General features: G+C 57.5%; 1 protein-coding gene across 2 annotated transcripts in view; it reads left to right on the top strand.

Moving 5' to 3' along the window:
- Positions 1-21,286, top strand: part of ZBTB7C (zinc finger and BTB domain containing 7C) — a 298,520-nt gene extending 277,234 nt beyond the window's left edge. For both annotated transcript variants that reach the window (XM_045850250.1, XM_045850249.1), the window contains 2 exons: positions 8,365-9,591; positions 18,401-21,286. In XM_045850250.1, coding sequence (XP_045706206.1) covers positions 8,381-9,591; positions 18,401-19,052 — 1,863 coding nt within the window. In that variant the 5' untranslated portion in view covers positions 8,365-8,380 and the 3' untranslated portion in view covers positions 19,053-21,286. The remainder of the gene's footprint in view (positions 1-8,364; positions 9,592-18,400) is intronic.
- The last annotated feature ends 4,712 nt before the right edge of the window (positions 21,287-25,998 follow it).

Below are 25,998 nucleotides of genomic sequence, written 5' to 3'. Positions count from 1 at the left end.
CCAGCTTTCCCTTCTCCCACCGTGAAGGGCCCTGGCTTGGCGGCTGCAGCGCGGCCCTGGGAGACCTCTGCATGCGGGTCAGGGTGGCCTGCAGGCAAAGCACACTGAGAGGCTGGCCAGCCATGTGGCCGCATTGGTGCCTTCTAGAAGAGACACTAGAATATCCCCAGAAAGGTCAAAATGCCACTTAATGCAGGGGCCCACACACAACCCCTTACTAGCCAGCAAAATCTCAGCCACCCCACGCCTCCCCAGGAGCCGGGGCCTCTGGGCGGCAGTGCTAAAAACAGCAGTGCTCCCAGGGGACACCCGTGCGTCCCCTGCCTTCCCACCTCCAGGGAGTGTGGGACTGCGGGACTGCGGGACTGCGGGGGGGACAGCCCACCAGCCAGGACACCTCCCGAATGGCAGCCCAGAGAGTGGGATTCTGGAATCCAGCAACACAGGCCTAGTGCTGTTTATGGGGGACAAGTGATTTATTTTATTATCTAAATTTTCAGTGGTTTAATAAGGTTTAATAAGCCTCCCAGGGAGCTTTCTGGCTCAGGAAATCGCCTGCAATAAACACGAGTAGTAAATCCTTTATTTTGAACATAAAGAGGGTGCAATTTTTTTTAAGAGGAAACAAGTCTCCCGCCACCCCCACCTCGCGCTCTAATAAATAAAGGATAACTAAATAATTAAAGAACAGTAGTTTGAAGGGGCACCACTTTATTTGTCTGGCCCAGACTCCCTCGGGCCAGCCCACCGGTGCTCCAGCCGTCAGAGGCCCTCCCCCGGGCCTGCTCCGCCGCCCCGGGCCCCTCCAGCTCCCTCCAGCTCCCTCCAGCTAGCTGCAGCCCCTCCGAGACCCACCCTTCCTATCTTTCCCACAAGGTTACCGCTCCTGTGGGAGAAAACTCAGTGGCTTCGGGGGACTGTCCAGGAGTCATTTAACCACAGTGCTCTGTGACCTGAACCTCACTTGCCTGCTATTTCCTTCTCTGTAAAATGGGTATAATGCCGGCCTCATCTGCCGTCGAGGAGAAGAAAGTGCTTTGAAAAATAAAGGCTCCAAACCAGGGCTTGGGCGAGCGGATGGGTTCCTGGCAGGTACCTGCTGGGAAGAGCAAGGGGTTCCTCCGGGGCTGAGTGAACAGCTCAGACTCTCATACCCCCACCCCGTTGCCAACGCCCAAGTGCGGGGCTGCCCCTCACTCTTCCGTGCCCATCACTCGGACCACCCACCAGGTATCCCTCCAGTCTGCCCCTACTCTGTCCCTAGTGTGTGTTTCATCCCTGTAAGAACTGAGGAGGAGAGAAGCCCGCCCTGCCTCTTGCCCCCACACCCGACCCCTGAGGGCCGTCCCAGACCTTGTTCTGATAAAAACAAATAGGGGGGAGTGTGGACATGGTGCTGATGGTGGGGGGTGGTGGTGGTTCGGCAAGGGGCAATGCCATGGGCAGAGTCTGGGCTGCAAGTCGGAGGTGTGAGTCTCTGTCACTCACCTAGCGCTGGGACTTTGGGCTGGTCAGCGTGCCAGTGTAAGTTTAAGGTTCCCTTCCGAAAAGCGTGCCAACTAATTCTTTGCATCCCCAGGGATCCCAGGTAAACATATGGAGAAAGGAGATGTGAACAGGTTTTTCTGAATCTAAAGCTCAACAGGGCCGTGGCATCGTTAACCCGGGGGGTTCAACAGAGAACAAGGAAGCAGGGGCTTGGATGCCTGGTCACATGGCGGGGGGGAGGCTCAGGCCCCAGAAGTGAGGACACAGAGAAAACGTGTCTGTGGCCAGAGTGGGAACCCATAGTGCTGCCCACCAGGCCCCGCCCCCCTCACCTGGTCCTCAAGCCGTGTTCTGTGGGGGGTGGGGGCTGGGCGCTGGGCACTGGGAGAGGGTAGGGGAGAATGGGGGAGCACAACTGTGTGAGTCAGGGAGGGCCTGCATTCCAACTACAAGGGGACATCTGGTGGAGGAACGAAGCTCAGAGCTCATTTCACAGAGACCAGCCAGCGCCATGTCCTGGGCCCAGGGCAAGCTGGGGACTGGGGACTTCGGACATGTTCCGGCAGGTGGCAGAGCAGGTGGGGCCAGCTTCACCTAGCTGTGGGTGCTCTGCCTGGGGTGCTCTGGCAGACAGGGTACAGGCTAGAAGTTGAGGTGGCCCTGCCCAGCCTCCCAGCCCACACGTCTGGCCCCAGTCTCTGCGGCAGCTAAGGCTCCAGGGCATTCTGGGGCCAAGAACTGTGGCTACCCTGCTCAGGGGAACTGCCAAGGGCGGGTGGGGCGGGCCTACCAGAGATCTGGCCGCTTGGACCCGGCCTCCCTGCCCTCTCTCCCGCCCACCACCCCATTCCCGGTTTCAGTGCCCACACAGCCCACAGGGACTAAGAACCTGCTCAAAAGATGCAGGTGGCTGCCCTGCTCCTCCCCAGGTCCAGAAAAGAACCCACAAGTGCAGCACCCCTTGCTGTCACTGCAGCCACCAGCTCTGCCAGGTGGCTTGGAAGCTGCTGTCTCCGGCAGCAAAGGTGCTGGAAGCTGGAGACAGTGGGCTACTCCGAGGGCAGTGGGAGTCTGAATGCCGGCTGGGGCCAGCCTGCCTAGGGATTTGGCAGATGGTAGCATCATCCTGAGTCCCAGGTTTGCTGAGTTGAGCAGGATTTAGGAAGGCACTGGACTTGTGGGTAAAGCAACAAAATTGTCCCCAAAGTCATACCACCAAGGCAGCCATAAAGAACAGGAAAGAGATGGGACACAGAAACCAAGTAAATCAAGAAATCACTTTGCCGCTCTGATCCCCACCAATGCGGACCATAAAAAGGAGGAAATAAATGAACATCAGTGCCCGATGGATGGCAGGGCTCTGTTCCAATGTCAGGTATCCCCAGGGCAGAGGATGGGGACCACTCGGCCGCCCCCTGTGACTTCAGTGCTGTCTCTACTCTGTACTGGAACTGATCTCATTCATTCGGGGTCTACCATGGTCACACTTCGTGGCGTCCTGGGAATGACACAGGCATGTAAGTGACAGACCCCACCCAGAGCAAGTGAGGTCCGAGACATTACTTCCTCATTTCCCAGGTAGGCAGACCGAGGGCAGCGGGAGTGTGTCATTTGCCTGCACCCCTGCACCTCACATCCCTGTTAAAAACAATCCTAGGATGTGGAGCCCCTATTAGACAAGCAACGCTGCACCTGGCTGAGGGCACAGGTGTGGCAACAAAACACCGTACTCCTGCTTCTAGCAGACACTGCTCTGCTGTGTGACCTCGGACACAGGTTCCTCTCTGTGCCTCATTTTTGCCATCTGTAGAATGAGCATGAAGTTAATACCAGCCTCGCCTGCCTCACAGAGTATGTGAGACAGGAGATATGGACGAACCTTGGAAGAACGATGCCCTACACAGGCCAGGGCGGCCCTGGGAGCTTGTAGGAGCTGTTCTCAGTGTCTCCGGTCAGGAGAGGTGCTGAGTAGTGTGGGTGTCTGCAAACCTATGCAGACGGCAAATTGGTTCCCAGTGTGATCCCACCTCCCTTTGCCAAAACACGGGTAAGGTTCTAGGTCCTTCCTGGACTTCCTAATTGCAAACATTGGTTGAGCACCTACTATGTGCCTCAGCACATTTTGTGTGCCTTAGCTCCCTACAGCAACTCTGTGACATCAACACTAGTATAATCCCCATTGTGCAGATGAAGAAACTGAGCCCAAGAGCAGAAACACCAGGTCCCAGAGGCCATCAGCATGGGTGACACGGTGTGGACACAGGCAGGCTGAGAGCGGGTCCTCACCCTCCACCACAGCGTGGGCCTTGGCGGGTCAGGTGGTCGGCAGCCAACCTGAGCACTTGCTGGCTGAGAACAGCTTCTTGCACGATCCCGTTTGGGATCTGGAATAGGCACATTTTAGAGGGGACTCTGGAAATCCAAAGCCTTCTACCCAACAAAATCCTCTCTGTCCTTCACAGCTCAGACAGCCCCCTCCTCCTGCCTGATCCCCCGGCCCACGGGGGCCTGGTGCCTTTCTGTCCATACCTCTCGTTTGCACTCAGCGCTGAGCCCCCACCCCACCCCCGGCACGTGTGGCTCTCAGCTCCCCAGTGCACATCCCCCAGCCCTAGCTCTGAGCAAGTCTCTCAAGTAAGAGACGACATTTGAGGGAAAAGAATTCAAACCCCCGGCCCCTGAATTGGACCTTGTGGTAAAGGAGAATGAACATGAACTTGGCACCAGACACAGCTGGGTTCAAAGCCTGGCTCAACCTCCTTGTGGTATCGGGCAAGTCGCCTACCGTCCCCACACCTCCTCTCCTCTTCTTCATGCCTGAGTTGGAGGTGGTGAAACCAACGTGTACCTTTCAGAATGGCACTCGTTGGGGAAAGATTAGAGGTGCCGTGGCCGATGGGTTACAGGCACTCGAAAAATGGTAGCTGGGGTCTGGGTGGCTGGCGCTGATGATTTTTAGAAATGCTGGCTGGCTGGCTGGCTTCATTTGGTCGTTCGACCAGGACACAAATAAGAACGAAACTCAAGTCACGCTCCAGACATTAATCTGGAGGACTTCAGGAGGCAGGTTTCTACAAGGCACCGGCATAGTGGGGGTCCTCTTACCCCTTCCAAGCCCCACCCTCCCCCACTCTCCGTTCTGCTCCAAGAAGCCCCCTGTCTGTCTTTAGGTGGTAAACTGAGGGCAAGACCCCTTCTCTTGATAGGGAGAGAGGGGAACACAGGTGGTTCCCTGAGCTGAGTAACGTTCTCATTTCACAGTTGAAGAAACCAAGGCCAGAAATGGGAAGTGCTGCCTTGGTCAGACAGGGCTGCGTGAACATACTGGGCTCTAGAACCTTCCTTCCACCACGGGCAGAGGCATGACCTCTGGAATGGAAACCACCACACCTGAGAAGGTTCCACCTGCCCTGCCTTCTTTCTTCCTCTTGAACCTGCTTCCTCCACTCCCAGTCTTCTCCTCCGCCTGTATTTCTGATCTATCTATATATATATATATCGTATTTTTTACCCCCTTTGTACCAAAGGGTCATATTTTGTGCCAAGCCTCTCCTGGTTATTGAGAATCTTTGTTTTGTTTTATTTTGTTTTGTTTTGGTGTGTGATTGTCTTTCCTGAGTGTGTTATTCTTGGAGGCAAAACTGCCCTGGCCTGGACAGGAAGGAGGGAGGCGGGGGTGGGGCATGGCCACCCCTCTGGGACACTGCCGTCTGGGCCCTCCGGGGCATGGGAATCTTAGGGTCACCAGGGCAGCTCCCAGAGTTCAGGGCAGGGACACTTCTTCCCAAAGAGACAAGAAACAGCAAGAGTCCGCCTTTGCCTCCCACCCAGGAAGACAGCCCCCAGCTGTACGGTGACACCCCCTCCCCCAGGAGCAGGACAAAGGCTCTGGAGGAGGCCGCGGTGAGAAGGTGCTGCTGGGCCGACCAGCCTGAGTCCAGGGTCACCCTGGCCTGTTGCCCTTTCCTCACCCAGACCCACTTTACGCTTCCGACTTCTCATAGTCGTGACGCACTGGTTGTTAGATTCCCCGTGACCGCGCACTGACCAGGTGAGGCCGCAGGGCCCTGGAGGGCTGGAGCAGCAGTCTCACCACCACGGGTTCCAGCTTCCCAGCCTCAAGCAGACGCGGCTACAGAAGCACCGAGAGGGGCCATTCGGACTAAGGGACAGCAGTGTCCACCCCTCGGGGAGCCTGGCTGAGGCACTGGCCACCAACACGGTCCCACAGGGTCGGCTCCTCTATTTAAGAAAGTGGGGAAAAGCTTGAGGAATTGTGGGACTGTTCCCCAAAACTACCATTCAAGAACATTTTTATCTTTAAAAGAATAGCCCTTAGCAAGCAAGGAAACTTGGCTCCAATTCCCTGAGGTTTTACTGACTTGGGCTTTTTACCTAACGGTTGAAGAGGCACTTCATCCACGGTCTTTTCAGATGGGGGGGTCCCTCGGAGGGTGGGACCCTGCTACTCACGTGGAAGCTGCATGAGAATTAGAAAAAGGTGCCATTTCCTCAATACCTATTTTGTGTTTTAAGAAACTGCTAAGTGGTTTCACAGGATGGCTGTGCCATTCACATGGCCACCAGCCATGTATGGGTGATCCAGTATCTCCCCCCCCCAGCATGTGACATTAGCGCTGCTTGTCACCTTAGCCATTCGGGTGGCTGCGTGGTGACAGCTCGCTCCTCCTCGGCGAAGCTCGCTCTGTCCGTCTTGCAGTGTCGTGTCCCCGTGAGCTCTGTTAGAACAGGGGTCTTCCCAGTCTGCTGTCAGTGCAGCCCCAGGGCCCGGCACAGGGAGAAGAAGCCCAATAACTATTCAGGGAGTAAGTGCGTGGCCTGTGGGGTCTCCGGCCCTTTTAGAGATGGGAAGGCAGAAACGTAACGAGGCCTTCGTTCTGGGAAACCTCCTGAGCACGCGCCAGGTGGCATTGCGCAGGGCAGGCTCGGGCCCTCTGGGATGGAGGAGAAGGGGGAGGGGAGGAGCACCCAGCACCCTGCGCACCTCACCAGGCCCCTGGTGCGGGGACATGTCATGTGCCTGGCACTCCTCACTGCCCCACTCCCCTTGCATCAGCCTTCTCGGGGCAGAAACGTCCAGGAGACAAATGTATGGGGATCCCCAGAGCTCCTCCCTCTGGGGTGTGGGGCTTTCAGGTTTGGTTCTCTTTTTCTTTTTCTCCATTGTAATCGCACCAGGGCAAGGACCAGGCCTCTGCTTGGATTTAGCCATGGGCCACGCTCAAGCTTTGCCCCAACCTGCTGAGTGGGGCTGTGAGTTCCGCTCCCTGGAGAGAGAGGCTGCCTGTTGTCCCGTGTCCTGCACACCTGCCTGCTGGTGGCTCTCGCTGGCCAGTCTTCGTGTTTGATACGCACCAGGCGGAGGGCTCTCACAGAGCTTCTCCCCACAGGGAGATGTTTCCCTGAGGGTACCGGAATACAAACAGGATAAATGAACTAATGATGCACTTGAATATCGAATTTCAGTGTTTATTTATAGGTGAAATGGCTCACAGACATGCATATGTAGGATTCAGTATTTAAAAGAAAAAAATCAAGAACTGGCCCTGGCTGGCATAGCTCAGTGGATTGAGCGCAGGCTGCGAACCAAAGTGTCGCAGGTTCGATTCCCAGTCAGGGCACATGCCTGGGTTGCAGGCCACGCCCCCAGCAACCACACACTGATGTTTCTCTCTCTCTCTCTCTTTCTCTCTCCCTTCCCTCTCCAAAAATAAATAAATAAAATCTTTTTAAAAAATCAAGAACTGTAAATGAAAGGAAACTTCAACAACTAAGATGAAGACAAAAGGAAGATCAGAAGGCAAAATGCATGCCTGAAGACCCCACCCCCTTGCTGAACGTGGGCCACAAAACTGGCCTTGAGATCCCTAGTAGCTGTGCCAGTTTTCTAGGGCTGCTATAACAAGTGCCACGGACTGGATGGCTTACCCAACTGAAATTTATTTCCTCACAGTTCTGGAGGCTTGAAGTCCAAGGTCAAGATGCTGGCAGCGCTGGTTGCTTCTGAGGCCTGTCTCCTTGGCTTACAGATGGCTGTCTTCTCACACGGGCTTTTCTCTGTGAGCCTGTGTCTTAATCCCCCTTTACAAGGACATCAGCCACAGTGGATTGGGGCCCACTCACATGACCTCATTTTAACCTCAGTCGCCTCTTTAAAGGTCCCACCTCCCAATGCAGTCACATTCTGAGCCGCTGGGGGTTCAGACTTCAACCTCAAATTGAAGTTGGTGGGGGACACAACTCAGCCCCTCACAGCAGCCCATAGTAGCCAAATGTGAGTCTGTTACAGGGGTCAGAGGAGTTGTGAAATAAACCGGAGTGTTTTCTCAGTAGTAGCCCTGAGTCGTGCGGGAACCTTCCCCCTTCGGCCCTTGACCCACAGATGCCATGTGCGGAAGTAGTGGACAGTAGTGGACAGTAGTAGCTGACCACGGCAGCCGAGTGTCGGGAGGCAGTCCGCCCGATGCCCACTGTGTGCGGCACGTCCGAGAAGCTGAGTTCAGTGAGATCGTCCCCCAGGAAGCTCACATAGCCTTTGCTAAAGGACGTACGCCAACTGCCCCAAGAGAAGTTCAACTCCAAGGGTCCTAGGGCCCAGGAAAAGCCCCCATGGTACGGTGAAAAGCCCCAGCTCGTGAGCTGGGCTCTGCCTTGCCGGTGGGATTTAGAAGAGCTGAGATGGAGAAGGGCTGAATTTCTGGCAGAGGGGGAAGCCTTAAGCAAAGGCAGGGGTGGTGTGGGCCAGCGTGCCCACCAGCCTCGCTTCCTCCCTCGTCCAGCATCCCAGAGCTGGGTGCCCCCTTGTCCGGGACCATGTCCTCTAACTCCGGTCTCCTTCTCTGTGTCCCTCTGCAGGGCTCTGGCTGAGACCATGGCCAATGGCATTGACGAGCTCATCGGCATTCCCTTCCCCAACCACAGCAGTGAGGTGCTGTGCAGCCTGAACGAGCAGCGGCATGACGGCCTGCTCTGCGACGTGCTCCTGGTGGTGCAGGAGCAGGAGTACCGCACCCACCGCTCCGTCCTGGCGGCCTGCAGCAAGTACTTCAAGAAGCTCTTCACGGCCGGCACCTTAGCCAGCCAGCCCTACGTCTATGAGATCGACTTTGTCCAGCCCGAGGCCCTGGCCGCCATCCTGGAGTTCGCCTACACCTCCACGCTCACCATCACCGCCTCCAACGTGAAGCACATCCTCAACGCCGCCCGGATGCTGGAGATCCAGTGCATCGTGAACGTGTGCCTGGAGATCATGGAGCCTGGGGGGGACGGCGGGGAGGAGGACGACAAGGAGGATGACGACGACGACGAGGATGACGACGATGAGGAGGATGAGGAGGAGGAGGAGGAGGAAGAAGACGAGGAAGAGGACGACGATACAGAGGATTTCGCTGACCAGGAAAACTTGCCTGATCCCCAGGACATCAACTGCCACCAAAGCCCTTCCAAGACAGACCACCTCACGGAGAAGGCCTATTCAGACACACCCAGGGACTTCCCGGACTCCTTCCAGGCCAGCAGCCCTGGCCACCTGGGTGTGATCCGGGACTTCTCCATTGAGTCTCTGCTGAGGGAGAACCTCTACCCCAAAGCCAACATCCCCGACAGGAGACCCTCCTTATCTCCCTTCGCCCCGGACTTCTTCCCACACCTCTGGCCAGGGGACTTTGGTGCCTTTGCCCAGCTGCCCGAGCAGCCCATGGACAGTGGGCCACTGGACCTGGTCATCAAGAATCGGAAGATCAAGGAGGAGGAGAAGGAGGAGCTGCCCCCACCCCCACCCCCACCCTTCCCGAATGACTTCTTCAAGGACATGTTCCCAGACCTTGCCGGGGGGCCGCTGAGCTCCATCAAGTCAGAGAATGACTATGGTGCCTATCTCAACTTCCTGAGCGCCACCCACCTGGGGGGCCTCTTCCCACCCTGGCCGCTGGTGGAGGAGCGCAAACTGAAGCCCAAGGCCTCTCAGCAGTGCCCCATCTGCCACAAAGTCATCATGGGGGCCGGGAAGCTGCCGCGGCACATGCGGACCCACACCGGGGAGAAGCCGTACATGTGTAACATCTGCGAGGTCCGCTTCACCAGGTGCGCACCGCACGCCCCAGGTGGGGGGCCCTGAGTGGGGCTGGGAGAGGGTGGGCGGTCTCGGGGATGACCGCAGAGAGGGACGGGCATGGGTGGCGGAGGGCTGGGATGGAGAGAGAGACCCAGTTTAGGGGAGGTCCGACTGCGTCCTAGATCATTGCTTGAAGGTGTGCTGGGCATTACCTGCCGCAGTGATTTTTCAAGCTCTTTTTAAGAGCTAAAGTTTACTTTAAAAAATATTTTCTTAAATACAATATTAGGTGGAAGGCCAAGATATAAAACAGGTCAGAGCAGAGCTGTTCTAGTTAAGGCAGAAGCGGGGGGTCTAGGTGCCTTGCTCGCTCACTCGCTGGCTCGCTCGGCCTTCCCCTCCCACTCCCCACTGTAGATGCACGGAAGCCGTCCTAAGTTCCCCAGAGGAGCGCAACCGCTTTATTTTCTTTGGCGTGTTCAGCGTGCCCAGGCTGCCCTAACTGTATTCCGCATACTGTCGCCCCAGCCGCGCCCAGGAAGACGGGGAGGTAGATGTGGCCTTTGTTCACAGGGGAGCACTCTGCCTCCCAGTGGCTGCTCGGCCACTCATAAATGCAGCTAGAAAATGGCAGCGCTGGGACTTATTTGTGTGACAGCAAAATCTGTGACCAGGAGACTACAGAGAACCCTGAAGTTTTGTAGCCAAAACTGATGGGAGTCAGATTCGTCCACTGCTAGGTTTCGATGCGCCTCTCCCGGGCAGACCGTGGTGTGTCAGGGCTGTTCGCGGTCACCGCTGCGAGGCTGGCCTTCCCAGCCCTGTCCGCAGTGGGGGAAGCTGTGGCAGGTGGCCTTGCATCAGGGCTGGGTCATTTCCACGTGTCGGGTGCAGAGAGAGCCTGCTGGCCATCTGCCCTGTGAGCACGACTTACTAGATGAGGTCCTCCCCCACCGTCTGGTGGGAGAGCTCGCCTCGAGAGACTCACGCTTGCGCCCAGGGGCTGCAGTCACCCCAGTCCTCTTAGAAACTCATCGTGGGAACAGCTGGGGGCTCATTCTTTTGATTTTCCTCAGTGGACCCAAAGCTTTGGCCTTTAAGGATACAGTGAAATTCAAATCATGTCAACTATTGAGCCGGGGTCATGTTTTTCAGGGGGAAACAAGTTCCGTAAAGTAATGAGACCGACTCTTTGGGGCAGCTTAAAGCTCTATCTGAGGTTTCCGGAGGAGGGCACCAGGAATGCGTTCAGGTGACAGTGGCGTTGCTGAAACAGCCTGGCAGGCTCATTCAGCGACTGCTTTGACGGACCATACTGATTGTCTCCAAGGTGGCCTTGGAGCCCCCACACAGCTGCTTCTGTGAGGGAACCCCCAAACAGAATCTCTCCACATCCTTGGAGCTAACAGTGCAGGGAGAACCTCCAGGGGCACAGCAGGTGGGCCTAAATGCTGGCCATTCGCCTGCCCTCAGGTGCCTTTCACTAATGGCCCTGCCACCTTAGGCCATGCTTCCCTCTCCTCCCGCCCCCACCCTCTCCTGAATTCACTTGCCCCACAGAGCCCCTCTGGAGCCCCTGAGAGGCTGACAAAAGAGACTGAGGCTGACAAAAGCCCAGAATACCAGAGGGAAGTTCAACCAGAACATAATCCAAGTCAAGTGCAGTTCACGCATCTCCAGCCCTGCGGAGCCCAGCTGCATGGAATCTCCAAAGAGCTGACACTCATCACTGGCCAGATCCCAGAAAGCCGGCCCCTGAGTAGCTCAGAGCATCCCCTCCTGCCATCCAGGGCCAGCTCCCTAATTTCCATGCCTGTCCCCTGCACAGGTGGCTGCCACTGAGACACCTCTCCTTTCAGGGGAGACTCTGGTCTATGGCTTCAACAGGATGCATGTCTCAGGCTACTGCAGAGTGACCCTGCCCAGCCCGCAAGTCCCCCCCTCTTTATCCCCGCAGCCCCGTGCCTCCTCTCCAGGCCTCTGCCACACGCAGCTTTCTGTGAGGGCCACACCAGTCCTTGGGCCCTGGCTACCCCAGGGAAAGTTTTAAACTTGGTCAGTCACTGCAGACAGACTTTTTGCCCTCCTGACACTAGAACATTCTCTGAGCGGGCCTCCTGGTTTGGGCAGGGCGGCTGGGTTACACAGGAGGGCTGCATTCCGGAGCCCTCCCTCCCAGCGCATTCCTGATGATGGCTCAGGGCGGCCTCTGTGCCCGCAGCCTCCCCTCCCCTCCAGCTCAGATCAGCCCGGGCATCCTGGCCCTCCAGCCACCTGCCCTGCCCTCCTCAGCAGCCAGACTGCGTCGGGCTCCAGGCCCGCCTCGGGCTAATGCAGCTGCATTCCAGCCTCCATCAGCATCTCCCCCACCCCCTTCCCCTGTTCCCACCGGGCTCTGACATCCCGAGATAGATCAGAAGACCTCTCACCTCCTTCCTGGGAGGCCGGGCAAGATTCTCCTGCTCCTTTGAATAGGGGACTGTGTATCTCCCTGTGGGCTGTGGCCATCCATGTTGAACCTCCGACCCCCTTCCCCGGCACATTCTTCAGATTCACTGGTTCCTTGCTGCCCTCCTGCCACCTCCCTAGCACCGCCCTGCAAGGATTCTTTCTGGTCGTTGGAGAGCACCAACGCTGGCCTGTCCAGGTGGGGGTTTCCTGTAACTGTTTGTAGCCAAGACCCTTGCAGCCTTACCCCAGGGACCTTCTTTGCGGCTAACTTCCTACAGCCACCCTCCATACCACCTTCCCTCCCTCCCCAGCTGGAGGCTCTTCAGCAGCCATTTAAAGCAGCAGCTGCTGCCTCTATGACTCAGGATTCCCAGGCTCCCTTGCAGGGCCAGGCCACTCCCTGGGACTGAGCCCCCAGGGGCCAGGGAGCCCGGACCTGCTGCCCTCAACCCTCCCCTTGGACACTTTCCCTTTCTGGATGTCAGCGGGGCTTCTGCTCTCTGGCCAGGCCTCCCTTCCTCTCTCCTTAATGCTGACCCGCCTCCCCTCCCTCTTGGAGGGCCCCCCTGCCACTGCAAGGTGGCACTTTGGCACATGCTCCAAGTTATGGCCTGGGGTGCCAATGCCCAGAATGTCCGTGACTCGTAAGGACATCATTCCTGATGACTGCAGCAGCCACAACGGGGAGGAGGGGCCTGGGGGTCCCTCCATCAGAGCCCTTCTGTCCCTAAGGCCCGCCCGCCAGGGTGTTCTCTGTTCCTTGGTGTCAGGGCCCTCGCCCCTGAATCAGCTCCAGGTCCCACTGGTTGTCCCAGCCCTGATTGCAAGTCCACGAAGGAGACACCCCTGCAGCCCCAAGCAGGGACTCAAAGACTGTGTTTCTCTGGCCCACGCTGCCCCCTCTTAGCTCTGGTCACCGCTCTGAGCCCCTCCACCTGGGCCTGAGCCCGTGTTTACACTCTCCAGGCACGGTCCCTCGGGGCCACTTTCTCCCTGGAAAAGGCCAGTGTCTGTTCCAGCTGCAGAGAGATGGCCTTGGCCACAATCGGTCACAGGTGCGCCACCTTGGGAGCAAGAAACAGGGCCCAGTGCAGATACAGTCTGGATTAGGATTCCCCTAGACCCTCCTCATCAGGAGGCCCTCCAGTTCTAGAAAGTCTGGAAGCAGGGCCGAGGGTCAGGACCGCAGGGCTCTGCCGGACGCAGCCCCGAGGACCGACCTTGAAGAAAGGGGGGCAAGTGAGCCAGGAAGATGAGAAGGCGTGTGTCCTCTCTGCCCACAGAGGGGTGCTGCTGTCCTCCCAGACCGCAGGGGCCCCGGGGCACCCCACTGCAGTGCTCACCGCTGCCGACCGCTGGGCCTCAGAAGACCCTTAATTCCTCCTAATACCTGTCACGTCGGTCCTGGAGTGCAGGCAGCTGGGTGGGGCGGGGGACTCCTAGAGAGCATGGCTGGGCAGCCCTCTACTCTGCAGTGGCCCTGAGCTGGGCTGTCAGAGGTGCCCCGCCATGTACAGCCAGGTAGGGAACAAAGCCATGCAACTGTGGGACTGGTGGAGGGACAGGTCCCCAAGCGACGGAAGTCCCATCCGGTCCCTGGGAAAAGATGGACGGCCACCGTGCTCTGAGAAGCCACCCTCTGGTGAGCCATGATCTCACCAGCCTCCCCTGGATGCCCCACCAGCATCCCCCAAAGGCTGCGCGGCCTCCCGCCCTCGGTGCCCGCCTCCAGTCCACCACATGCCGCTGCTCGCTGCTGCAGCCTGCAGCGTCTGCTCTGCCAGCAAGGCCAGGGGCCGGGCTTCTTTTTTGTTCTATATTTTCCTTCTAGTCCTCCCGCTCCTGGCAGCTCTGGGGACCTTATTAAGATAATGCAATGTCATTAGCAGTGGCAGCAGGAAGAGAGTTGGTCTCAGACCATCAGGTTACCCAGAAGTCTGGAGAATGGTGCTGGGAACGCATTAGCTTGAGTGGGGGCCTGCGTGGGGGCCGAGGACCCGAGGCGAGACCCGCGGCCCCTTCCTTTAGCTCAGGGGGATGAGCTCATGAGGATGGGCACATCCTTCTCAGTGCCAAATCCTCCTGGCTGGCAGGGGATTGCAGATCCAGGTTTGGGTGCACTTGACCTGGCTGGTCTCGGGTGCAGGATACAGGAATGAGGCGGCAGACAAGGGGGTCAGGGCCAGAGAGGACCACATTGGGTGTGGAGCCAGGGCTCTGAGAACTGGCCCTGCACCAGCAGGTCGCTGGTCAGTCATCAGATGCTCCAGGAACATCCATTTCACATTCAATGTTGGGCAGGGGGCAGAATGCACAGCGTCTGACAGGTTCTTACCAGAGCAGGGACCAGTGCCTCTGGGCCCCGTGCTGAGCGAGGGCCGGGAACGCTGCACCTGGTTTGCAAATTGCTGCTGAATGAGTGAAGGTAGAGCGCAGTGTCCCTCAGCGCACGGTGGCGCCTCAGAGAGAGGCCAGGGGTGATCATCAGGACCCCCAAGTCCGGGCCTGGCTATGCCTCTAACCAGCTGTGCAACTTCAGCCAAGTCCCCTCCCCTCTCTGGGCCTCACTCTGCCCATGTGTATGTGAAGGGGTTGGAGCAGGTATCTCTAAGGTCACTCGCAGTTTGGTGACTCCAATCACATGTTGCCCAAGATCAGGAAAACTGTGGATGCCTGGCAGCACCCTCTTCGCCTTCGTCTCCTCCTGAGCAGGATGGAAACACTGGCTGCTTCGGCTGCAGTGAGTGAGGCATTGCTGCCTGGGGCGTGGGAGGTGCCTGATCGGCACTAATGTACTAAGGGGAATGCCCAGCAGCCTGGCTTTCTCCCCCGCATCAGCCAGGGCCAGTGCTCCTTGCCCGTGAATTTTCTGCCTCCTGCTTCATCTTGTCAGCTGGGCGCCTAACAAGACAGCCAGGGACAGGGAGTGCACGAGGGCACCTAGGGGAACCAGTGCAGTGACAGCCCCTGCCCTGGAATTAACAGGCATGGACAATAAGGGCAGCGAAGGGGGCCTCTGAACAATGTCCCCATCTGCCAGGAGCACCTGAGTGGTTGAGCGGGGGCCACAGGCAGCGTGGACAGACAGCGAGGCTTGGCCCTAGAGCTCACAACCCACTGGGAGGGCAGTGCTGGCACATTTGGGGCCATTAGGTGGCCGGAGCAGACAATGCTGACACTTCTTCTGTTGCTCCCTGCTGTCCCTCCTGCGGTCTTCCTAGAGGCACCATGTTCAGGTCAGAGGTGCTCCGGAGGGTCAGGGCAAAGGGCAGAACCTGAGTGGCCAGGGAAGGGTTTGTAGAGGATTACCCTTAAGTTTGACCTGGAAGGATCAGGGGGATTGAGAGTGGGAGGCATTTCAGGTGGGGCGGTTTGCAGAAGTGAACTCAGAGATGGAAGAGGTGGGTGCAGGGGGAGGAGGCCTGGGACAGGGGGCTCACAGCTGGAAAGAAGGAGCTAGCACACTTGCATCTCCAGCAGGACCCCGAGGATGAAGGACTGGTGTCCAAGTGTTAACAAGATATACCCAGAAGGTCTAGGAACATATATGAAGGACCTATGGACATGGACGTAGGGGTGGGGATTGACTGTGCAAGTGGGGTGCAGGCTGGGTGGAGGTGGCAAAGTGGGAAATAATTGAAACAACTGTAAAACATTAAAAAAAAAGGTATACACCCCAGGGGAAGGAGCCAGGGTTTGTCAAGCATCCATCCCATAATATGTCAGGCTCTGTCTGCACTGGGGGAAGCAGCACTGGAAGTCCAACTCCTGCGGACTGGACTGGAACCTGGCCTGCTGGGGGCCAGCACAACCACGTGGGTGTGGGTGCAGTGCTCAGCACAGGGAGGGGCGAGGCTGGCAAAGCAGGTGGGGTGATCTTTTCCTCCAGCTTCACTGAGATAGAGTGGATATATATCATCGTGTATGTTTAAAGTATACAGCGTGATGATTTGATATGCATATATATTACGAAATGATCACCACAATGAGGTTAGTTGACATTTATCACCTCACGCAGTTACCTTTTTGGTGCAGGTGTGGTGAGAACGGTTAAGATCTACTCTCTTGGCAACTTTGTAGTCTACACTAGTCTTTCACACTGGAGTCACCAGGGGTCCCCTGAGCGTAGTCATCTTGTAACCGGGCGGGAGTGAGCTCGTAAGGAGCCGTGAAAGCCACGCTAATGGGAAAGTTGGCACACGGGACCTGGGACAGAGGGAACCTGGGGAGATTTTAAGCAGGACACAGGCCTCCGGGCCTGAAGGGAAGTGACTGAGAGCTCAGCCCCTGAGATTAAAACACTTTCTGACTTCATTTGCGCCATCTCCATGAGCAGCTCCTCTTTGTGAAGAAGCAGGAGTGGAAACGCTGCATTTCCTGCAGTGGTGAGGAAAGGGCCCCCGGCTGGGAGCCAACAGGCCTGAATTCTAGTCCCAGCTCTGCCAGTAACCTCGGGGTGACCTCGTGAGTGCCCCTCCCTGGGCCTCGGTTGGCCCACCTGTAGAGTGAAGGGTTGGCCTAGGGCTCTGGTTCTCAGCGGGGTGCATGGATGAGCTTCAGCAGCAGCATCTGTCAGCTTATTAGAAGTGCAGATCTCTGCCCTCTCTACCCCACGCCTACCGAATCAGAGACTCCTGGGAGTGGGTACCAGCGCCCTGTGGCATCAGGTCCCGGTACTGCTTCTGGCACGCACTCCAGCCTGAGACTCACTGGCCCAGATGCTCTCTAAGGGCCCTTCTTGCTCAAACATTCAATTGCTGGATGACAGAAAGGTTGTAGCTACTATAAGGGCAGCATGCTGGGGGTGGGGGAAAGTGTGGGATATCACAGCAGGGTACTATGCAGCCTGGGGGCAGCTGGTGGGTTGTGGGAGGGGCCGCGACAGGGGAAGTGAAAGCGAGGGGAGTCTGGTGTGTGGAGGACACCAGCCAGCTCACTTCCTCCTTCCTGCCCATCTTACTCCCCACCCCCACCTCCATTTCCCAGATGCCCTCCAGCCTTCCTGTGGGCACAGGTGGAAGGGAGATCTGTCCCTTCCTGTCCTCCTCCTCCCCTGGTCCTGGCCGGGTACACAAGGCCAACCTGCCCCACCCTTGGGGAACCAGTCTGAAAATGAGAGCCAGAGAGACCTCTAGTGGCAGGCGACCAGGACCTCTGCTCTCGCTGTCCCGGGGTTATGTGGAGGGTGGTTTATTTAAATCTGGCCATTTTAGGGCGGACTCCTGAGCTCCACATCTGCTCTGACCTCAAAGCCGAGGCAAAAATTACAGGCAGACAGACGCTCCACCCGAGCCACACCTGCAGGGAGGAGGTGGGAGACGGGACCCAGAGCTGCTTGGCCTGCGGCCCGGCCAGGGAAGGCTTCAGAATGAGCCCAAGAGGAGCCCTTGCCGCCCAGCTGACTCTGTGTCAGCCAGGCTGAAGGCCTCCGTTAGCTGGTTCCTGCAGACTCAGTCTTGAGGAAGAAGACCCTGGGATGTCAGTTTTCCCCTCAAGACCACTAGGAGGGATGCTGAATCTAGTGCAATGCAAACCCAGATTTCTACTCATCAGACCTGGACAACCGGAACTGATGTCTGGCCCTAGGTGCAGCTCTGTGCAGAGAGGCTAAGTAACTCACCTAAGGTCACTCAGCATGTTAGCGGTGGGTCTGCAGCTGGAGCAGGGGATCCCAAACCCCCAATGCCAGCCCCACCCCGACACCACACCTTACCTCTGAATAATGCCGCTTAAACCCTGAGAAGCTTTGCCATAGATTAGGCTGCATTCTTGTTGCACCTGGCTCTTTTGTAAACCCTAGAATTGTCTGCAGACAAAGAGCAGAGCCTAGGGCTTGGGATCAGAAACCACAGTGCAGGAGACTTGAACAAGGTGTGCCGGTTTCTGTAGCCTCCCAGATTAGCCCTGAAGACAGACGGAGCCCCGCAGTCAGGCTGGGATGGGCCCGGGGACTCTGGGCAAAGCACGTATAGACTGGAGGGAAGTGGGCATGAAGTTAAGGTGCAACTCAGTGTCACAGGTCACTGCCCCATTGGAGGACCAAGGACAGACTGCTGGCTTCTGGGGATGTGTGTCACCAGCAGGTCTATTTTCCAGGCTGTGAGACGGGCCCCTGACAAAGAGCAGGAGCTTCATTACTCAAAGCGTCTGAGTGGAAGGGCTTCTGGCCTGCAAGAGGCCTTTCAGGGCATTGCTCTCCCTCCAGCCTTCTAATCCAGGTGATAACCACACCTGTTTGGCGTGCGGCAGGGATTGCAGGCAAATCCTAGCATGGATACCCTTCCTGGGATTTGAGACCACGGCCGCGTAGCAGGCTCTGGAGGGAGGGGGAAGAGGATGGGAGGGCAGTGTTCCTGGAGGCGACTGACTTCCGGCTGTGCCTTGCAGGCAGGACAAGCTGAAGATCCACATGCGAAAGCACACAGGGGAACGGCCCTATCTGTGCATCCACTGCAACGCCAAGTTCGTGCACAACTACGACCTCAAGAATCACATGCGCATCCACACGGGCGTGCGGCCCTACCAGTGCGAGTTCTGCTACAAGAGCTTCACACGTTCCGACCACCTGCACCGCCACATCAAGCGCCAGAGCTGCCGCATGGCACGGCCGCGACGGGGCCGCAAGCCCGCCGCCTGGAGGGCCGCCAGCCTGCTCTTTGGGCCTGGAGGCCCGGCCCCCGAGAAGGCGGCGTTTGTGATGCCCCCGGCGCTGGGCGAGGTGGGCAGCCACCTGGGCGGGGCGGCCGTGTGCCTCCCGGGCCCCAGCCCCGCCAAGCACTTCCTGGCGGCGCCCAAGGCCGCGCTGAGTCTGCAGGAGCTCGAACGGCAGTTCGAGGAGACGCAGATGAAGCTGTTCGGGCGCGCCCAGCTGGAGGCCGAGAGGAACGCGGGGGGCCTCTTGGCCTTCGCGCTGGCCGAGAACGTGGCCGCGGCGAGGCCCTACTTCCCGCTGCCCGACCCCTGGGCCACCGGCCTGGCCGGCCTCCCTGGGCTCGCCGGCCTCAATCACATGGCCTCCATGTCTGAAGCCAACAACTAACTAGGCTGGTCCTTGTCTGCCCCAGTCCAGCTGCCCTGTCCTCTCTCCCACCAGGCCCACCCTGCCCCACCCAGTGGATCTGCATTTATTTCAAAATCACAATCAAAGAAAAAAAAGAAAAAATATATGTCAGCACCAATGGTGTTTTCTGGGCCTTATGAGGCAGCCGCCTCCCCTTTGCTTGTGCCCCGGACGGCATCTCCTCTCAGCTGGGCCAGCCTCCCCCTGACTGCATGTCTCCCTGGCTCTCACCCAGGAATTCACCCGCGGGCCAGGCCTCCGAGGAGGCCCGGGGCTGGGTGCCTGGGGGATGTGCATGCGGTGAGGTGGCTGGGGCAGAGGCAGACCCGACAGAGCGGGGATAAGGGGCGAGGCCTGGGGAATACTTCCCTGGTTGAGCCCCACCCCCTTTCGGCAGAGTCCCTGCAGACACTGCTCTGATGGGTCATCTTTCCAGTCCCCAGAGGTACTGGGGTCCTAATGGGAGACACCCTACTGGCAGGGAGGCCTCCTGGGGTCCGGAGTGAGGCTCTGGACTCCAGGCCCATTTTCCCCTCACTGTCCTGTGACCTTGGACAGGTCAGCTTTCTCTACCCCGGTTCACCCCACTCTGGAGTGGGGCTGGTCATTTGGTTTCCCACTTCTCCCCGCCCACCCACCCACTCGCATATCCATGCCTGTCCCTCCAAAAACAATTCTTGTAAGAGTAGCTGCTTTGCACCCCTGAAGTCGCTGATGCAACCATCTGTAGTACAGGCTTTCGTTTTATCACATCCACCTCTGTGTTAGCACAGGTGAGAGATGTGGCCAGACTAGACACCGGTGACAGAGAGAGAGCTGGGGTGGAGATGGTCCACAGCCCACGGGCAGCTTCGGGGAACTCCACATACCCCCCTCCTCTGTTCTCTGGGCAGGCCCCCGAGCAGGGCTGGACCCCAAGATGACTTCAGCATTTACCGCACCTCCGCACACCCCTTCCAAAGCTGTAGGGAGTCTCCAGGGAGTCCCAAGGCCAACGAAGAAGAGGTGGGGACCATGTCTTCACACCTGTCGACTGCCTCCCTCTACCACAGTCCCTGGAAGTAGACAAAACTCTTGGTTCCCAGGTTTATCTCTTTGCTTTTCAAGTTGTAGGTTCCCCTTTGCTGCATTTGAACCCCTTCGACCCCTCCCTCTGGCGATGCAGCTGGGTGTGTGGCCCCCTCAGGGCAGAGAAGCTGAGCCTTGGCTCCAGTAGGGGCCTGAAGGGCTCTGTGAGCTGGGGCTGCCCCCACGCTCTCCCTGGTCCCGAGAAGGAAGACAGCTCTGCTGGCCCAGTGCCTTCCTGATCCCTCTCCCCTTTCCTGCCTTCCCTCCCTGTTCTCCCTGAGTTTGCTTCCGTTTCTCAGTGGCCAGAAAGGAGGAGAGCTCCCCTGCACGGATGGCCCGGGCCTGGCGTCCCCAGTCCCAGAGCTGTGGGCCTCAGAGACTTCACTGTCCTCTCGCCTTGGCTTCTCCCTGGACATACATGAAAAACAAAAAGGCCAGAGAAGACCGCAGACTCTCACGCCCCAGCTCTCCGGAAGAGACCCCTGGTGCCATGCCCCACCTGATGCCAGCACACCCAGAGGGAACTGCGTCAGACGCCCTCTCCAGATGTCACCTGCCTGCGCCGCCGCATCTGGGGGTCCCGGCTCCATTTCAGACACTTGCCGACACGCACAGGTCTCCCGCACAGGTTCCCCCGTCAGCCCAGGGATCAGGCTGGTCTGGACTTGAGAAGAAAACAAGGAAAAATGAACAAATCGAAATCCAGTGGTATTGGGGCTTTTGTTTTTATTTTGTAAAGGTAATGACTTCTTATAAACTCGATTTTTCAGATGACTGGTTAGTTCTCTTTGTTTCTCTGGGCCGCAGTTTGGAGTGGTACATTGTAAATTACCCAAAGACGCTGAGTACTGTATGTTTGAGAAGAACTTGAAGCAAATGGGTCGGTGGGGGGGATGTTTTATTTTGTTTCCTTTTTGTTTTGGATGTTTCAATTTCTCTGTCTGTCTGTGGGAGAACTTTGAAATTTTTTCTATTTATAACTCCTTTTTTAAATGTGATTGCTATATGTAAAAATGACACTCAACAGTTTGCCTTAGTGATTCAAGGGACAATCTTCCATAACTTTGATGGCACGCCGCATCCCGCCGAGAAAAACTCTCAGCTAACTTTCTGGCCTATTTATTAAACAGTATTAATTGACTTGATGAGATTATATTGAGAGTTGCACTTCTGTGAGAGGTGACAGCCACCAGCCAATCTGTTTAAGATTGGCACATCCACGGCTTAAGACTTTGATGACTGGGCGTCACAAACTTGCAATCGTGTCAAAGACACCTTGACAAAACAACACAAAACCTGGGCCCTTGTTGATCATTAGAAGGACGGTGTCCTGAGGTAAAGAAAGCCACACTCGCTCAGTTCCCGGTTACGGCTGGCGCCCCCCTTCCAGTCCTCCTTTTGGTTGTCAGTGGGTGGCTGCATGGGGGAGAGGCCAGGGCGCAGCCCTCTGACGGTCTCCTACCATCCGGCTGCGTGAGCCGCCCTCTGGTCATAAGCTTTGGAACATCTGTGAGCCTGAGTGTGAGGTGTGTGTGCATGCACATGTGCACACACGTGTGTGTGGGTCCAGCCTGTGGTGTGTGAGCAGGGGAATGTCGAAGCGTGGCTGACTGGCCGAGTACAGCCTGTCCTGCCGGTTCCCTGGGGTGACGTCCAGGGGAGCACCCAGTGGGGCATCCAGGGGCCTGCAGCCCTCCTTGCTCTTACTCACTGGCCCTGGAGTGGGCCTTCTCTTCTCACCTGAGCCCTTTCCCCAAGCAGGGGACGCCGACCCCACAGCAGAAAGGGACCACACTCTGTTGTCCACGGGGTTGACTCCACTGAACCCAGCACACAGACTCTGAGTAAAATTGTCCTCTGAATCGCGTTTTCTGGATGGCCGAGGGTGGGCCCAGAGCCCCTTTCCGTGTTCACTCCCTGTTCTCGCCATGGTGAGCACTCTCGTAAACGGATGCAGTGTGTCTTGGTACGGAGGCGAGGACACGCCTGGGTTTCAGATGCAGTCCCCTCTGAGCGGTGTGTCTGTGGGTTCATCATTTCCCTGCTCCCGCCCTCACTTCCCTCTCCTCTGATGGCAAAGGAGGCTGAGTGCTTCTGAGTTCCTCCCAGGTGTCTACCCAACACCTCGCGGCAGCGGGGCAGCCCACTGGGCGGCTGGGGACTGAACTCCACGCAGTAGCCTGCAGGAACCCCCCATAGTGTACAATGGCTCTGAAGTCCCATGTTTTGGCTTTGAAGTTCAGGCTTCTACATCTATCACATAACACACATGCACCGGTCCTCACATAAAAGTATCGCCTTGAACAACTTGCCAGTTATGTTACTTGCCTTTTCCCCGGAATCTTCTGGTCAAGTCAGCGTGTTTTTCAGCTGCCCCAGAGCTCGGAGAGGCCCCCGCTCACAGCCCAGTGCAAAAACACAAGGCCGCATGCTTGTCAGGGTCCCACTCGGCTGGGACATCCTGGGGACTTGGGTCCTCACTCTGGGGGTGGCTGCCCACTGAGAGCCAGAGGCATAGGTGGAGAAGGAGCAGGGAACTGGGCACACAGGGCCTGAGCGTGGGGTGCTCCCAAACTCTCCATGTGAGTAAAACCTCCTCCAGCCCTGGCCAGGTGGGTGTTGGTGAGGCTGTGCGGAGCGGGGCTGCTCCCTCAGGCCCCAGGGTGCTAAGGGGGCTGGGAGCTGACAGCAGCAGAGGAGGGAGGGGCCGATGGGAGGAGCTGGCCACCCAGAACCAGCCCACGCAGCCCGTGCGCCTGAACCGGGGAAGAAGGTGTAAGGGACGCGTGAGAACAGGCCTTGGCACTTCGAAAGGAAGAGGAGGATCTCACCCACATTTGACCGATTTGAACCGAAGGAGAGGGATTCCAGGAGGCAGTTGGGTGACCCATGGAGGACAACAATTTCCTCTCACCTGGAGCAGTTCTAAAGAGGAAGGAGGTCTTTTGTGGGGCAACGAGGGGTCTGTCGTTGGAAGGGCTCACCATTATCTTTCAGGAATAAGGGCGGTCCTGCACGGAAGGAGGGCTTGAGACATGCTCCCTTCCTTGGGCCCCTTCCATCTGATCTGGAGAAAGGAGAGTATGTGCTCTCTTGTGACCATGGAGAAGGGCCATGCCAGGGAGAGCTGTGACAGGGAAAAAGGTGAGTTGGGTCCAGTTCACCAAACGCACCTTGGTGGCCGACAGTGGCATGCCCCCAGCCACACGATAAACTGTAGTGACTTGGGGACAGAGAAACAGGACGCTGGCTCTTCCTTTGAGACCCCAGATATGTGACAGAAATACAGTACTGGGCCAATGGGCAATAAGACTGTCCCTCATCTCAGGCCTGGATCTGACCCCAGGGCCGGCCCATTCAGAGCAGCGTGCAGGGCCTCGGAAGGCATCCACTTGCACGTCCCTGCCACATGCTGACAAACCTCTTCCCCACCCCGTTCTTCCCTCCTGGGACCTTGCCAGCTCTTCCTCCCTGGGTGAGGGACCTCTGAGCTTCCTGCAGTGGGTATTTCCAGAAAGGGCACCCCCGAGTTCTAAGGGAGAGAGACAGGGCAGGACAGGGAGGCCTCATCCATCACAGGTACCCCCCACCCCGCCACCCAAAGACTCCGTCCCTTTCTAGGACCCACCGGGAGGAGGCCCCGAAGGAGGGAAGAGCAACCCGCATACAGAGGGATACAAACACCTCAGAGTTCTTCCCTCCGGGGACCCTCGCGACGCTGAAGTCAAGCACGTCAGTATCCAGTGGCCCCACCTCCCAACGCCCCAGGGTCTTCCTCTCTCCCCCTCCTGGTGCCGCTGCTGCCCCAACCGTCCTCTCCTCTCTTTGGCCTCCCCTCTGCCCAAACCCTGACTGATAGGGGCTACCCAGGGCGAACGTGACTCACAGGCTCCCTCTCCTGGCCTTGGCAGCCCGTTCCTCATTTGGGCTGGAAAGAAAGACCTGGAGCCAGAGCCAAACAATATCAGGCCTCAGGCAGCAAACGAGGGGGGCTGACCTGGACAGGTGCCTTGAATCAGACCAGTGAGCACTCACCGGCCAGCCTGGGCCTCCCAGCCCTGCTCCCCTCTCCCCACCCTGCTTCCCGGATGCAGGGAGCAAACTTCAAGCCTCCTTCCCTCCTCTTAGGTTTGAAACACTGAGGACTGAGTGAAATGAGCATTTCCAGCAATCGAGGATTTCCGGGGGAGGCCCCCTCAGTTTCCCTACCTGTCACACCCCAGGCGGGGGCCCCTCTGACCTTCAGGGGTAGCAGCCACCTGGCCTAAACCCCAAAATATGGGCCCAGAAATGGCCTCACAAGTAAGGACACCTCAAATCAGGACGATCCTGGAAAACCTGAAAACTGATCACTGTCCCTGCAGCCAGACATGCACACACATGCACACACGTGTGCACACAGAGCCATCAGACAAACAGCACACAGGCTGACGTCATCCCTCCCTGTAACAATAGGAGACACGGCAGCACCGGGACCAGAGCCGGCAAAGCCGTTTTCCCCACAAGGCTCCCTGCTGGAATATTTATAACGCACACTCTCATTTTCGTCCCTGGGGCTCCTCTGTTTAACCATGAACTCTGGCCCTGACAACAGAAGCAAAAGAATAAACAAATAGTTTTCTGGAATCAGGAAGGAAGATAGAGTGAATCAGACCCATTTCCCGTACTCCTCTGAGTATTAATACATTAAGCACAAAGCCTCGGAGTAACAGAAGCGCTCCGGCCTTCTCCGAGGAACTTGGCACCCATTGGTCAGCTGGGTTTAGCACTGGGAGGACATTTCATAAATGCACATCCCTATTTGTATCAGTCAGTGTTCCTAGTCAACCACCAAAACCCACTCTAGGCAGCTTACCTAGAAAAGGCATTTCCTGAAAGCAATTAAGGCTCTCACAGAATTTCCACAGGGGCCCCAGAGCCAGGCTTGCAGGGCCACCAAGACCAGCTGTGCAGGCTGCGCACGGCACAGCACCACCGCCTCTGGAGGGCTGCCGTCCGCACCCGACACACGTTAGTCACGATACGCATTAAATCTGTACATCACAGCAACTTCCCAGCAGGTGGCAGTAATGTGTCTAGCCAGGGTGCCCTCGTCTAATTTTGCATGAAGTCCCAGTCCCGGAAGCCAGCAAGCCAGGGAGAACCCCACCCACAGCATCAGATTGCATGTGGTGGCTGCTGGTGCTGCTGGGCACGGACCCCACAGCCCACCCCCTGACTCGAGGCCCAGGACACTGGGGCTCGCTCTGTGGCCCACCCTCTGCTGCTGTTCTCCCCAGAAAGCAGACTCCACGGGTCTGGACTTGCATCGCTCTGGCACCGGTGCACCTGATTGGAAAAGCCAAGCCCCACGCCTCATCTTGGTTGCAGGTCACCTGAGAAAGGAAGCTTCCGGCTTCTGCCTGGAGAAGGAAGGATCCCTGACGCAGAGTCTCCAAACAGAAGAAGAGTCCCAGTTGTGCCAAGGGACCTCAACACGTGCCACACAGCCATGCAGGACTTGCAGATGGGGGGCCGGAGCTCCAGGCGACAAAACAGTAAGGACGAGTCACAGAGCGAGCTCTGGTGGAGTCAGGGCTAGAAGCTGTATCTGCTGACTCCTGGCCACTGCCCTGCACTGTCCCTTTAGAAGCTGAGGCCCAGAACAAGGCAAGAACCATTGGCAAGGAACAGAAGTCTCTTTAGACAAAGCTTATACTGGGCGTCCCCCCCCCCCCCCGCAACACTTCAGCCCTCTATAGCCCTGGGAAACATTCACCCAGTTTCACCCTCCCCACACCTATGAAACATCCGAAAGTGCCTTCCCAAGCCGTGAGCTTGGTCAACGTGGGTCATCTTTGCACCCCCCCAAACCCCC

The sequence above is a fragment of the Phyllostomus hastatus genome, unplaced genomic scaffold (assembly GCF_019186645.2).
Source record: "Phyllostomus hastatus isolate PE091 unplaced genomic scaffold, TTU_PhHast_1.1 phas_contig_80, whole genome shotgun sequence".
Classification (NCBI taxonomy): Eukaryota; Metazoa; Chordata; class Mammalia; order Chiroptera; family Phyllostomidae; genus Phyllostomus; species Phyllostomus hastatus.
The sequence above is the reverse complement of the archived record's forward strand: the minus strand, read 5'-3'. Positions and strand labels throughout refer to the sequence as shown.